General features: G+C 36.4%; 1 protein-coding gene across 5 annotated transcripts in view; it reads left to right on the forward strand.

Moving 5' to 3' along the window:
• Positions 1 to 12,396, forward strand: part of LOC106073490 (uncharacterized) — a 107,431-nt gene extending 95,035 nt beyond the window's left edge. For 4 of the 5 annotated variants that reach the window (XM_056006900.1, XM_056006899.1, XM_056006901.1 and 1 more), the window contains 3 exons: positions 6,057 to 6,303; positions 8,921 to 9,124; positions 11,824 to 12,396. In XM_056006900.1, the coding sequence (XP_055862875.1) occupies positions 6,057 to 6,303; positions 8,921 to 9,124; positions 11,824 to 11,861 (489 nt within the window). In that variant the 3' untranslated portion in view covers positions 11,862 to 12,396. The remainder of the gene's footprint in view (positions 1 to 6,056; positions 6,304 to 8,920; positions 9,125 to 11,823) is intronic. The other variant, XR_008774123.1, reaches the window with a different exon arrangement.
• The last annotated feature ends 3,407 nt before the right edge of the window (positions 12,397 to 15,803 follow it).

The raw sequence follows: 15,803 nt of genomic DNA on the forward strand, positions 1-15,803 counted from the left end.
TGTTTGCGCTTTTCTCGTATTGGCCTCCATGTATGATCAGCTCTTGGTATGCGTAATTCTTTCTGCCAGAGTACAAGTCCCGCAAACCTCATACGAAGCTCGGTCACAACCACATTACGTGGTCAACTTTGCGATGTTAAAACTTGAGAGAATTTTGATCATTCTGACCAATCGAGATGATACATTAGTCTGGAGAAATTGGTCTGTCCTGACATAAAAATGAGTTAGACTATGGAATCGCCTGGTGAAGAGACATGAACAAATGTTTTCTTAAAGAATCTTTTGAATAAGTCTTACTGCTAATGTAAAAAGGTTGTACTTACATGATAAATTAATAATTAATTTCCTAAATTTTTGTAACAATGTCGTTTGTACTTGATTAATACTAAAAGATTACTATTAACTACAATGCAAATATCAAACAGCAAATAAAACCATTTTTGTTTTTAAAAGAAAGGCCACCTTTGCCATCTGTACGAACAACATAAAATATAATAAGGCCTAAAAATATTTTTTCTACATTACTACAGTAGCTGGGCATAGGCATGTTTGGCTATATCTCTAGAGATGTTATTTTTTTTTTTGGTATTTTTCTGCTTTTGCCATAGATATATATATCTATATATATAGATATATATATATATATATATATATATATATATATATATATATATAGATATATATAGATAGATAGATATATTATATATATATAGATAGATAGATATATATATTATATATATATATATATATATATATAGATATATATATATATATATATATATATATATATCTATATTATAAAGTAGAATGTGAGGTGTATGTATGTATGTATGTTACTTATAGACATCAAAACCGCTTGACCAATCTTGATAAAACTAGGCAGGAATGTTCCTTGGGTACCAACTTAGACCGTAGTGTATGTATTGTAGCCCTAAAACAAACTTAAGACCCTCAAAAAAAAAAAAAAAGTTGTCCGACTCTATTACAGCTATAGTATTTTATGGATCTAGGCCATGTCTACAATGTTGACATAAGAAAAGATAGAAAGGATTTAGACCTAGATCTAATTTTAAGAAATACACTTTGCGCAGATAGTTTTTTTACTTTGGCACATGAAAATACAATAGAAGATCCATTGATTTCATTATATAATAAAATTAACCTTCAATTTTGTGTTTCAAAAGCATTTTTTACATAAATTAGTTCCTGATATCTGTGACTACAGATTTCCTGACGAACATTCTTTCATTAGACAATACCGTTAGTCGTTTAATTGTTTACTTTATAATCCCATCCCTAGATCTAAAACTCTAATTCAACTCTAAGATGATAAAACTTCTCTTCGCACAGATAGTTTTATACTTTAACACATAAACATATTAATTAAAGTCCATTCATTTCATATTTTGATCAAATAAACATTCAAATTTGGTTTTCTAAAGCTACATTCGTTTACGAAAGCTGCGAAGCCGCGTTGAGATAGGCCTAGATCTATATTCATTCATGAATCGCGTACTAAAAATTATTTCGTTTAATTGTTTACTTTATAATCCCATCCCTAGATCTAAAACTCTAATCCAACTCTAAGATGATAAAACTTCTCTTCGCACAGATAGTTTTATACTTTAACACATAAATATATTAATTAAAGTCCATTCATTTCATATTTTGATCAAATAAACATTTAAATTTGGTTTTCTAAAGCTACATTCGCTTACGAAAGCTGCGAAGCCGAGTTGAGATAGGCCTAGATCTATATTCATTGATGAATCGCGTACTAAAAATTATTTCGTTTAATTGTTCACTTTATAATCCCATTTATTTAACAAAGCTATCGCTCTTTTCGTTTTTAATAGATAAGAATGTATCGACTTCGGGTAAACCATTTTCGCAAAACTAATTTTATTTTCGTAGCGAAAGAGAAATAACGTGAAAGGATCATTAGCTACGTTTAACATACATCTAAATCCAATCCACTAGATTATTCAAAAGCAAATGTTTTAATTTTAAAAAATGGATTTAAGCCTATTAGCTATTTTGATTTGATAGCTTCATTCACACTATTTTTACATTGACACATTCGCTTTACTTATTACATTATTATTTCGTTTAATTGTTTACAAAACACTCTCAGTGACTATATCGACAGTAATGCGCAAATAAAGACCCGCGGGTCGCGGGTAACATATGTCTAGTATATTATAAAGTAGAATGTGAGGGGTATGTATGTATGTATGTATGTATGTATGTATGTTACTTATAGACATCAAAACCGCTTGACCAATCTTGATAAAACTAGGCAGGAATGTTCCTTGGGTACCAACTTAGACCTTAGTGAATGTATTGTAGCCCTAAAACAAATGTAAGACCCTCAAAAAAAATAAAGTTGTCCGACTCTATTACAGCTATAGTATTTTATGGATCTAGGCCATGTCTACAATGTTGACATAAGAAAAGATAGAAAGGATTTAGACCTAGATCTAATTTTAAGAAATACACTTTGCGCAGATAGTTTTTTACTTTGACACATGAAAATACAAAAGAAGATCCATTGATTTCATTATATAATAAAATTAATCTTCAATTTTGTGTTTCAAAAGCATTTTTTACATTAATTAGTTCCTTATATCTGTGATTACAGATTTCCTGACGAACATTCTTTCATTAGACAATACCGTAATGAATCGCGTACTAAAAATTAATTCGTTTAATTCTTTACTTTATAATCCCATCCCTAGATCTAAAACTCTAATTCAACTCTAATAAAAACTTCTCTTCGCACGGATAGTTTTATACTTTAACACATAAACATATTAATTAAAGTCCATTCATTTCATATTTTGATCAAATAAACAATCAAATTTGGTTTTCTAAAGCTACATTCGTTTACGACAGCTGCGAAGCCGAGTTGAGATAGGCCTAGATCTATATTCATTCATGAATCGCGTACTAAAAATTATTTCGTTTAATTGTTTACTTTATAATCCCATCCATGGGCGTAGCCAGGGGGGGGTTCTTGGGGTTCAAACCCCCCACGAAATGAAATCCCCCCCCGCAGGGGGGGGGGGAACGGAATTAAGTGACTGATTTTTGCTTTCATTTTGTTTATTTTAGGTGAGATTTTAATACTAAATCAACACTTACCACAGCACAGCCGAGGCAGTTTTGAGTTAAAAACCCTCTACCAGGGGGTTTTGAGTTTAAATCCCCCTACCAGGGGGTTTTGAGATTTAAAAAACACCTATCAGGGGGTTTTGAGATACAAATCCCTCTACAAGGGGGCTTTGAGTTTAAAACCCCTACAGGGGGTTTTGAATTTTAAACCCCCTACCAGAGGTTTTTGCAGTTAAATCCCACTCTTCTATAAAACAAAACAAAAAAAATGCAAACAACAATCCCCAAATTCCAACACCACAGTTGAGGAAGATTTTGATTTTAAAACCCCCTCCAAAATTTACGATAAACCCCATCTTCAATATAAAAAAAGCGAATTACACACTCAAAATTCTATGAGCGTAGCCAAAGGGGTTTTGAGTTTAAATCCCCCTCCCCTCCAGTTGGGGTTTGAAGCTAAAAAGTACCTCGTCAATATAAAAAAAAAAGCAAATTACACACTATAAAATCTATGAGCGTAGCCAAAGGGGTTTTGAGTTTAAATCCCCCTCCTCCAGATGGCTTTAACTTTGTTTAAAACCCCTCCAGATGGTTTTGAGTTTAAAATTCCCTTACAGAGCGTTTAGAGTTGAAAACCTCTCTCTTCAATATTATTTTAAAGCAAACTACAGTCACCAAATTCTATGATCGTAGCTAAAGGGGGTTTTGAATTAAAAACAAAACAAAAAAACTCCAGAGATTTCTTAGTTTAAAACCCATCAACAGATGATTTGACGAAAAAACTTTCCTTTTCGATATAAAATCTAAAGCAAAATACAGGCATGCAATTCCAAGAGCGTAGTCAAGAAAGGTTACAAATTTCTACCAGTGGCTTGGGCTCCATTAATAAAGTGTGAATAGTCTTCTGCCGAATTTGAAAATCATTAAATGTGTCTCAACAAAGATGACTAAGACAGATTTTAGGAGTCAGTCATAGAGATCGGGTCTAAATCAAAGAAATCATATGCCGAACTGGGAGTCGAATCCTTTGTAAGGTTGTGACAGAGCGTCGCATGAGGTTTTGCGGGACATGTTCTCACACAAAATGAATTACGCAAAATAAGAGTTGCGGAAACAGCTTGCCGGAAAATGCGCCGAACGGCGCGAGAGGGTCTAAGTCAGTAAGAATAGCACATTAGGTTTTTGAAATAAACTTTTTAATAGCAAGATAATGCACTGTAGATACCTCAGAATATGCATTTTGTTGGCTTTCAATACCAGAAATAGTGCTCGGCGGCGGGGCTTCGCCCCGCGCTGGGGGAGCGCTGCGAACTCCCCCAGACCCCTTGCTAGCAAGGGCGGGGAATCTACAATAAACAATAAACGTTTTCCGAAAGGGTCAGAATGTAATAAAGATTAATTATGTACACACACACACTAACACACATATATATATATATTATATATATATATAATTTTTTTCCGCGGGGGGGGGGGTCAGGGGGGAATCCCCCCTCCAAAACCCTCCCCGAAAAAAAATCCTGGCTACGCCCATGATCCCATCCCTAGATCTAAAACTCTAATTCAACTCTAAGATGATAAAACTTCTCTTCGCACGGATAGTTTTATACTTTAACACATAAACATATTAATTAAAGTCCATTCATTTCATATTTTGATCAAATAAACATTCAAATTTGGTTTTCTAAAGCTACATTCATTTACGAAAGCTGCGAAGCCGAGTTGAGATAGGCCTAGATCTATATTCATTCATGAATCGCGTACTAAAAATTATTTCGTTTAATTGTTCACTTTATAATCCCATTTATTGAACAAAGCTATCGCTCTTTTCGTTTTTAATAGATAAGAATGTATAGACTTCGGGTAAACCATTTTCGCAAACCTAATTTTATTTTCGTAGCGAAAGAGAAATAACGTGAAAGGATCATTAGCTACGTTTAACATACATCTAAATCCTATCCACTAGATTATTCAAACGCAAATGTTTTAATTTAAAAAAAAAATGGATTTAAGCCTATTAGCTATTTTTACATTGACACATTCGCTTTACTTATTACATTATTATTTCGTTTAATTTTTTACAAAACACTCTCAGTGACTATATCGACAGTAATGCGCAAATAAAGACCCGCGGGTCGCGGGTAACATATGTCTAGTATATATATATATATATATATGGGTATCACCTCTAAATGGCATCAGTCGGTGCGGACCGCACCCCCTATTGACGCCACTGTAGAGAGTGAAATGGGTCCAGAAGATCGGGGCTAGTAGGTTTACCTGGGGATGCCCAGGTGAGGTCAATGATGACCGCTGAATGCATGGCGCCAATGACCAGCGCTCGTTTTAGGTCTTGTTTGTCTTTACCTGCGTCAAGGGGAGATAAGCGAAAGGGCGTGATAATTTGTCTGCCAATGTCGAGCGAGAAGAAAAAAGGGAGGGGTTTGGTGTGGAAAATTGAGCTTAGAAAGGGGAAATAATTAAATTGAAATGAATAAATTAGAAAAAATGCTGTGATTCACTTGACTGATAGTGTAAACGAGCTTTTGAATTGTCCTATTTACATCATTACGTAGATCATCTTACCCGTCGAATTAACTTTAAAAAGATGCTTCTGTTTTGATATTTGCTGCTTATGTAGCATAGTTCCATGTTGGTTTTTTTTTACTAGATCTGGGTAACTTATATGCGCTACTTAAACTAAATTACGGTGAGCACGAATTCAGCAACCCACATAACTCTTATCACTCATTAATTTCTCTCTAGTTCGTATATAAAAAAAAGAGATTACGTTATGTGATTTAATTCAGAAAATAAAACTCATTAATTTGTTTTTGGCAAAGAATATCTGTGACCTGCATTCTTTTGTCTCATAAAAACTCGTGACTATGTCTCCCTAGAAAGCTTCTGATTCAAACAGAAGACATTTTATTTCTCTACAGACTCCATTGGCCTTTCCTCTTGAGCTGTACTACATGTATAACAATGAAGAAATTTCAATTGCCGAAATGCCTTCAAAGATTGAAGTGAGTAAAGCAAGTATCAAGTTCAATCAATCCTCGAGGTCAGAATGTGCTGAGTACTTCCTGCAGTACAACTTGACCATCCAATCGCTGGAGAGCTCAACACAATTCAAGTGTAAATATTTCAGCTGGACCTCGTCTGTCGTGGTCACTGTTAGCAAACATGGTACATTTCATTCTAGTTTAGGTCTAGACTAAATACAGTACATTTGTGATGTTTCAAATATTAGTAGGTCTACCGTACCTTCGTGATGTGTCAATTATTTAGTAGGCTTACAGTACATTTATGATGTGTTATGCATTTAGTAGACCTACAGTTCATTTGTGATGTGTTCAACAATTGGTAAACGTTACTTTCGAGGGAAGTTGAATTTGGTTGTTCTAGTTCTAGAGATGGTATCTGCTCATCACGTAGACCAGAGAACTGTGCAAGATTCAGAAGTCTTTGGACTAGATTCAAGAGCTCTACTATCCCAAACAAGCAAAGCTTATCTGACTAACACTCAAGAATGTAGAAGTTATTCCCCTTACTCGATTTTAAACAAAATAATTAATGACAAATAATTAATTGACTAATTGGTTAATTTGTTTACATTAATATATGTTTTGTTGCGTACAATACATAATAGTTCAAAGTTTCAACGTGATCCGAGAATGTGTGTGGACGAAATAACATATACAATTATTTAAGGGGACAAAATCCGATACATTTAGCCATATCTGTGAATACTAAAGGATTAATTTCCCTTGCTGGTCTCAAACAAAAACTAATAACCACTAATTAATTGACTAATTGGTTGTTGTATTTTTACTAATTCATGTCTTGTATACGCCAATGAATGATTGGGCAAAGTTTCAACTAATCATAGAACGAATCTAGAGAAATCACCTGTTCAAACTTTTATTACCACACAGACAGAGTTGATATAAGCTTGGTGATAAAAACAGCAGCTTCCAGAGGCATTATAACTGGATGTGTTGAATACCTCAACTTTTTAAAAGTAGTCACTTAAATACCTCAACTTTTTAAAAGTAATCACTTGAATAAACTCAAGAAACATAATATTGAAATTTGAAATAGCATCTTACATAGAGATTCTATCTGAATCAGTTAAATACCTCAACTTTTTAATAACTCCTAAACCACTTCCTATCAATGATTGGCAAAACGTTCTGTTGTGTTTTCTGAGCGCCTAATAGCAGCAGAAATATTCCATTCCATTAAAAATGGGTAAATTGGCCGGAGTTGACAACATTCCTAGTGAATTTCTACTGGCGGTAGGAAAATCATGATAAACACACTTTGTACGATTCGCAAAAAGATCTGACAGTCAGGAGAATGGCCCAAACCATGGATTCAATCACTCATCATAACCTTCCAAAGAAAGGCAATGTGCAACTCTGTCAAAACTACCGTACCATCAGTCTCATAAGCCATCCCAGCAAAGTTCTGTTAAAAATCACATTAAACCGACTAAAACCGATAGCAGACTAAATCATATCAGAAGAACAAGCGGGTTTTAGACAAAGTCGCAGAACAACAGAACAAATTCTAAACCTCAGAATACTCTGTCGAAAATATCTCCAACACCAAGAAAATCTTTTCTATCTTTATTGATTTCAAGAAATCTTTCGCTCGAGTATGGCATGGGGCACTCTGGGCGACAATGGAAAAGTGCAATATAAATAAAAACATAATTAAAGTTATCCAGAACCTCTACAAGGATGCCACCAGTGCGGTGTACTTCAGCAATAATATTGGGGACTGGTTCATAACCACGGAGTAAGACAAGACTGCCTACTCTCACCAAAAGTTTTTAATATCTCCCTTGAAAGGATAATAGAAGATGTTCGCAGATGACATAAGAAGAACTAGCTGACTTGGTGATGCGCATTGACAAGACTTCCGCAGCATATGGCATGCAAATAATGGTCGAAAAAAACAACAAATTATGACCAATAGCCAACAGGGCTTTAAAAGGGGCATCAGTATTGGAGGTGAAAAGCTGACTAGTTTTAGCAGCTTCAAATACATTGGAGCTATTGTCTCAGATGAGGGAACAAAACCCGAACTATTGGCCCGAATAGCACAGTTCACAGCAGCCCTTTCAAAACTTAAAATAATATGGAAAGATAAGGGCCTAGCCCTCGGCACCAAAATCAAACTGATGCGCTCCCTGGTCATGGCCACATTTCTATATGCTTATGAGTCTTGGACGCTGACTGCAGAGCTAGAGAGGAGGATCCTAGCAATGGAATTGAGATGCAACAGAATGATCCTATGTATCACATTCAAAGACCGCATCACAAACCAAGAGATTAGAGACAGGGTTACTGCAGCGATTGGACCCCATGATGACCTGCTAACTATTTTTAAAAAAATGCAAGCTTAAAAACTATGGCCATATTACAAGATCTTCGGGGCTCGCAAAGACCTACCTTCAGGGAACAGTACTAGGTAAAAGAAGAAGAGGCAGACAGAGAAAGCGATGGGAGGACAACATTAAAGAATGGACGGGCCTACCATTGAAAGAGGTTCTAACTAAGGCAAAAGATAGAGATGGAGAAAGACGGTCGAGGAGTCGTGCATGGTGCCCCAACGGTCCAATAGACTAAGGGAAAGGTAAAAGTAAAATTCCATTCCATGTATTCCCTCCCCCAAAATGTTCCACAAAGAGCTGGGACCCTAGCGCACTGAGCATGCTAGATCATGAATGTTGAACAAAAGAGCAAACATTGTATTTAAAGAGATGTCAATATTGCTTTATTTCTTTGTGTTGTAGAGTGGACCAACACTTCGCTGTCTAGTTCCTTCTCAATCTTATGGTTGATCCCCATAATCTTTGGACCTCTTGTTATATCAATTTTGGCTGGAGTTCTTCATGTTTTATTCCTTAAGAAAACCATAGAACGTAAGATGAGTGTGAGTCAAACTTCTATTGTAGTCTCTTCAGTAGCTGAGCTTCCCAGAATCAAATTGACCAAAGGTAAATGTAGAGGATACATTCGAACTCATTTAGACATAGATCTAGTGCACTCGTGCTGGCTTAGAACTAAATCTAAATCTAGTGCACACCTCATAACTTATCAAGTTCATTTAGAACTAGATCTAGTGCACACCTCATTGCTTATCAAGTTCATTTAGAACTAGATCTAGTGCACACCTCATTGCTTATCAAGTTCATTTATAACTAAATCTAATGCACACCTCATTGCTTATCAAGTTCATTTAGAACTAGATCTAGTGCACACCTCATTGCTTATCAAGTTCATTTATAACTAAATCTAGTGCACACCTCATTGCTTATCAAGTTCATTTAGAACTAGATCTAGTGCACACCTCATTGCTTATCAATTTCATTTAGAACTAGATCTAGTGCACACCTCATTGCTTATCAATTTCATTTAGAACTAGATCTAGTGCACACCTCATTGCTTATCAAGTTCATTTAGAACTAGATCTAGTGCACACCTCATTGCTTATCAAGTTCATGTAGAACTAGATCTAGTGCACACCTCATTGCTTATCAAGTTCATTTAGAACTAGATCTAGTGCACACCTCATAACTTATCAAGTTCATTTATAACTAAATCTAATGCACACCTCATTGCTTATCAAGTTCATTTAGAACTAGATCTAGTGCACACCTCATTGCTTATCAAGTTCATTTAGAACTAGATCTAGTGCACACCTCATAACTTATCAAGTTCATTTAGAACTAGATCTAGTGCACACCTCATTGCTTATCAAGTTCATGTAGAACTAAATCTAGTGCACACCTCATTGCTTATCAATTTCATTTAGAACTAGATCTAGTGCACACCTCATTGCTTATCAAGTTCATTTAGAACTAGATCTAGTGCACACCTCATTGCTTATCAAGTTCATTTAGAACTAGATCTAGTGCACACCTCATTGCTTATCAAGTTCATGTAGAACTAAATCTAGTGCACACCTCATTGCTTATCAAGTTCATTTAGAACTAGATCTAGTGCACACCTCATTGCTTATCAAGTTCATTTATAACTAAATCTAGTGCACACCTCATTGCTTATCAAGTTCATGTAGAACTAGAAGAGGATCCCGTCCGACGATCAATCGAGTCAGAGAATTCATTACGATATTTTACATTTCTATAAATAATATATTTGTTTTTATTTATCATTTTTACAATACCTCCATCCAAGTCAAGAACTTCATGGAGCCTTCAGGAACCTTTATCCAGGAACCTGGAAGGCTGATCTCAAAAACGGCTCAATCAATTTTTCTAGAAATTTAACAGTTGATGTATATCGCTGAGAAAGAATCACTAACTCTTTGGCCACATAAAGAAAAAACTCTAGTTTGACCGTTATAATTTTGGAAAGATTTGGCTTGAGTACTAGATCTAGAGCCGGTTCTGAAAGGACTATCGCGTTCGGGAATGTTGCAATGTAAGGCGTAGAGTTTACTAAATGGATGTTCAGGAAACGTTTGCGCATCGTTGTCTAAGTCTAGATTTAAAGGCATATCATTGGAAGTATTACAATAAAATAACAATAATATAATGTCGTAGTCAGCCGTAGTGTACCGTTATTATGCAATAACTGTGTAAATTTAAAGTTTTTTCAAGTTTATTGAAAGATTATCTAAGCTTAACTTACAATTTTGTACGTAAATCTAATACAAACTACATCTAGATTCTAGATCTATAGATAGATCTAGACTAGGTCTTAAGAGTTCTAAATTAGAAGTCAAGTTCTAGTGTTAGATCTAGATGTTCATAAAAAAGTATATACCAATCAATAATCGTTCAAGTCTGTATTGCCCGCTGGCCAATGGATAACGTCTAAGGTACACGCAGCTGACGGTCTTTATTAAATTTTAAGTTGTATTTGGAGTTATTCTCTTTTTAAAAATGTATTTTTTAAATGCTTTTCTTGTTTTGTTTTTTTATTTGTCAAGTTTTGTTAGCAACCACCGAAATGTCGCTTGTTTTTTCTTTCTAGTAGGACCAATTTTTATTTTGCATTTTCGTAAGAACCGTCTAGAATAAGATGACTCAAAATTTTTGTTTGAAAGGACTTTTCAGTAAATGTCATCAAATATGATTGTATCTAACTTTCTCACACTAGAACAGTCGAATTTCTCTTTAGAGCAGTACTACTGTAAGGTCCACTACAAAATAAGATCCGCTACTAGATAAGGTCCGCTTCAAAAGTGTTTTCTTACTACGAAGATGATTTGAATAGTCTAAAGTCCAGTCCAGACTATTGCGTTCAACAAATGTCTCTCAGACTTCAGTAGCGGCACGTCTCGTCCATTTCTCGGACCTGCCGCTCTTCGGACTAGAGAAGAACTGATGACACGAGTAGAATACATTGCTAAATGTTTTTCTACATCATTTGGCAAGGACGGTCCGAGCCTGCTAAGGAACTTTATACTGCTCCCCCACAACCCTTTTCTCCCAAGTAGGTGCGGACGTATTTTTTTTCGTTGAAGAGAAGGAGGGGGGTGTCACAAGAAAATTGAAGACATTTCTCAGACATCACACAGACATTTCTCAGACATCACACAGACATCTCTAAGACAGAACACAGACATCACACAAACATCTCTCAGACATCACACAGACATCTCTCAGACATAACACAGACATCACAAAGACATCTCTCAGTTAAATCAGGGTTTTCTTTTTTTCTGTAGGTGTGAAATCATTTATTCCAGGAGAGTCTGCTGTGTAGATGTTGTATCAGAGGGAACATCTAAAATTTATTCCAGAAAAGTCTACTGTGTAGATGTAGAGAGAGCATCTAGGATTTATTCCAGGAGAGACTTCTGTGTAGATGTTGTATCAGGGGGGAACATCTAGGATTTATTTAAAAGAGTCTGCTGTGTAGATGTAGAGGGAACATCTAAGATTTATTCCAGAAGAGTCTGCTGTGTAGATGTAAAGGAAACATCTAGAATTTATTCCAGGACTGTCTGCTGTGTAGATTTTGTATCAGGAGGAACATCTAGGATTTATTCCAGAAGAGTCTGATGTGTAGATGTAGAGGGAACATCTAGGATTTATTCCAGAAGAGTCTGCTGTGTAGAGGGAACATCTAGTACTGTACTAAAACCATTGAATTCTATTTAGTATAATTATATCTTTGTACACCTCTTCCCTTCAAGTTGTATATGTTGACGTCATAGTAAGACGGGCACTGCTTCTATGTCATCGTTCAATACTCTTCCAACGGATTCAATAAATGTTTTAGAATCTTTTGAACTCTTTGACATTTTGTGTTTCAGTCTACGTTTTGCTCTGTGTGATATTCCCAGTACAATAGATCATGACCTACTTACTGTCACCTGGCGAAATCTAGATCTAGGAGAAGCGATGTACTTCTCTAAGTCATGTCTGTAGTAACATTAAGGAAGTCTATGTTTATGGAGATGGAAATATGTGAAATGAACTGACTATACAAAAAATAGTAAAGTCCCCCTACAGACCTTTTGGTCTATAGGGCAGATGATGTAAAGGTCATCTGTTATTTGTGGTCCACGGTTAACGTGGGTGTCATGGGGCCAGCACAACGACCTTTACATTTCCCCAACTAATGTTAGGTACCCTTAGATTTGGTCGGACTCAAAGGCTCCCAAAGATCCCGAAATTAAAAATCTTCACCAGGATTCGAACCCGGGGCCTCCGTTTCGGAAGCCGAGCACTTTACCGCTTAGCTACCGAGCCTCCTGACTACGGCTTATTATGATTGGTATTGATGACAGAAAGTGAACCAAACTAGTTTGTGCAATTACTGTGTACAGTTATGTGCTTTGTAATGTCAAATGTCTCATTTCTTTTTGTAATGTCAAATGTCTCATTTCTTTTTGTAATGTCAAATGTGTATATCTAAATTAGCATGTTTTAAGTATTTTATTTTACAATAATGACATTAATGCGAATGTCCTTTGTTCAAAAGTTTAGTGTATCTTGTTTTAGTCAATTAATTTACAAAAATGAGTGAATAGTTGAAATAATTAATTGATTCATCTAATTGCCTCCATTGACTGGCTGAGATCATTTTCATCTTAGAACTAATGATCCCTTGTGTTTCCAAGACTACACGCCATGGGCGTAGCCAGGATTTATGCGTGTGTGTGCATACAGTAATAATTCTTTATTCCATACCGAGCCTTGATTCTTTCGGACGTTTTGTGTACTCTAGAATATGTTCTTACTGGAGCCCTGGCACCAAACAGTATTTCGGGTATTTAGAACAAAAACAAAAAAAAATGCATATTCTGAGTTATCTACGGTGTGTTATCCTGCTAACCTTCTATTCAAACATCATAGGTCAAAAACCAAATTTTTTATTCACAGCACTTTATTAATAGAGCCAGCGACTGGTACGAAATATAGTAATTGAAGTTACGCTTTAGACTTTTTTGTGGAGGGTAACCATTAAACCTTTTGGCTACGGCCATGACATTTTGTAACTGTAGTTTGCTTAGTTTTTTTGTATCGAAAAGGTGAGTTGTAACTCAAAACTATCTGGAAGGGATTTTTAGCTCAAAAACTCCTTAGCTACGCTCATAGAATTTGATGACTGTGGTTAATTGCTTTAGTTTAATAATACATATGGAGTTTTTAACCTCAAAACTCTCTGAAGGGGGCTTTTAAGGTCAAAACCCTCTGAAGGGGGCTTTTAAACTAAAAAAAAAAACAACAACCTCTGCTACGTTCATATAATTTGGTGACTGTAGTTTGCTTTAGGTTTATATTGAAAAGGGAGTAGTTCACCTGAAAACCACTGGAGAGATCTCAAAACTCTTCTTGGCTACGCTCATTGAATCTGGTGACTGTTGCTTGCTTTACTCTCATGTTGAAAAAGGGGATTTTAATGGCAAAAAAACTCAAAACCCTTTTTGGCTACACTCATGGAATTTGGTGACTGTCGTTTGCTTTAATTTTTTGTTTATAGAACAGGAGGGTTAACCTTAACCCCCCCCCCTGGAGGGGGATTTTAAACTCAAAATCCCCTTTGGCTGCGCTGGGGCAAGTGATGGTTTAACATTAAAATGTCACCTACAATAAACAAAAGTAAAGCAAAAAAAAAAACAGTCACGAAATCCCCCACGCTACGCCCATGAAACACGCTGTGCTGAGTGTCTCGTTGTACTAGGCCATGAGTGTCTGTCAGTGATTCTAATTAACACAGCGTTATCTTAGAGTCACGTGACTTCACTTCTCACAGTGGGTGTATTGAAGGACATTATGTTGTAATCAGCCTACACATAAGGTAGGAAGAGTTCACAACTCAAGGTCTCTAGTACCGACACTATTTGGCCGTAGCTTCGTCAGAGTTTACATGCAACACATCAAAAAAGGCAATTTCAAAATGTGACTGAAAGGGTCGCGTCTTCTATGTGTATAATGTTGGTCTGTCCCTGCCCTCTAGTGTAGACGATCTGTCCCTGCCCTCTAGTGTAGACGATCTGTCCCTGCCCTCTAGTGTAGACGATCTGTCCCTGCCCTCTAGTGTAGACGATCTGTCCCTGCCCTCTAGTGTAGACGATCTGTCCCTGCCCTCTAGTGTAGACGATCTGTCCCTGCCCTCTAGTGTAGACGATCTGTCCCTGCCCTCTAGTGTAGACGATCTGTCCCTGCCCTCTAGTGTAGACGATCTGTCCCTGCCCTCTAGTGTAGACGATCTGTCCCTGCCCTCTAGTGTAGACGATCTGTCCCTGCCCTCTAGTGTAGACGATCTGTCCCTGCCCTCTAGTGTAGACGATCTGTCCCTGCCCTCTAGTGTAGACGATCTGTCCCTGCCCTCTAGTGTAGATGATCTGTCCCTGCCCTCTAGTGTAGACGATCTGTCCCTGCCCTCTAGTGTAGACGACTAGTGTAGACGTTGAGTCTTTTAGCCCTGCTTTTAGAAAAGTCTATTTCGCCTCTACAGTTGTTGGGATTTGACTTTGAAGTCGTTGGGGATACATTTGACTTTGAAGTCATTGGGGACACATTTGACTTTGAAGTCATTGGGGACATAGTTTCCTTCTTTTAACGTTTTTGATCCAACCTTCTTGGGTGGAGTCTGTGTCCTCTATGTGTACCAGAGCTCAAATAATCTCCTTCCTCTCACGTTGTTTTGAGACAGTAATACTTTTGACCATCTTGTACATGTCTGTTCTTTAGTGTACTGTGTACATTGACATTTAATGAGCAAGAATTGAGGCTGATTTTGTTTTTATTACCTAACAGAATTCAAACAAGAGTTGTGGTTTTTTTTACCACTTTACTAGAACTAGTTTAAATTGTTTAATTTCTATGCGTATGCTGCTCAACCTGTTGATTTTGTGTTGGTAATAACTTAATTGATGTCAACGCATCATGTCACACTTCCTAAAATATTTTCATCTAAATTTAAATCTTGCTCTTGTGAGAAATCTTTTGCATTTACTTCTGATCGGACATCTAAGAGCCTTAACAACTAGATCTAAGTATTCAATCTCAGAAAGACCGAGAAAAAGCTGGATTGGAATAATATCCTCGTTGTAAGAGAAAGATCCTCTCTCTCCCGCCTTGTTCAAAGTGTACTAGGAGGTGAAGAAGTCAATAGCCAATGTGCAGCTAGGACAGATTCCCTAGTCAACAAATGTTAGCTTTCATCGTATCGAACACACAAGTGTGTAACAAT

The sequence above is a fragment of the Biomphalaria glabrata genome, chromosome 12, assembly GCF_947242115.1.
Source record: "Biomphalaria glabrata chromosome 12, xgBioGlab47.1, whole genome shotgun sequence".
In the NCBI taxonomy this organism is placed as follows: Eukaryota; Metazoa; Mollusca; class Gastropoda; family Planorbidae; genus Biomphalaria; species Biomphalaria glabrata.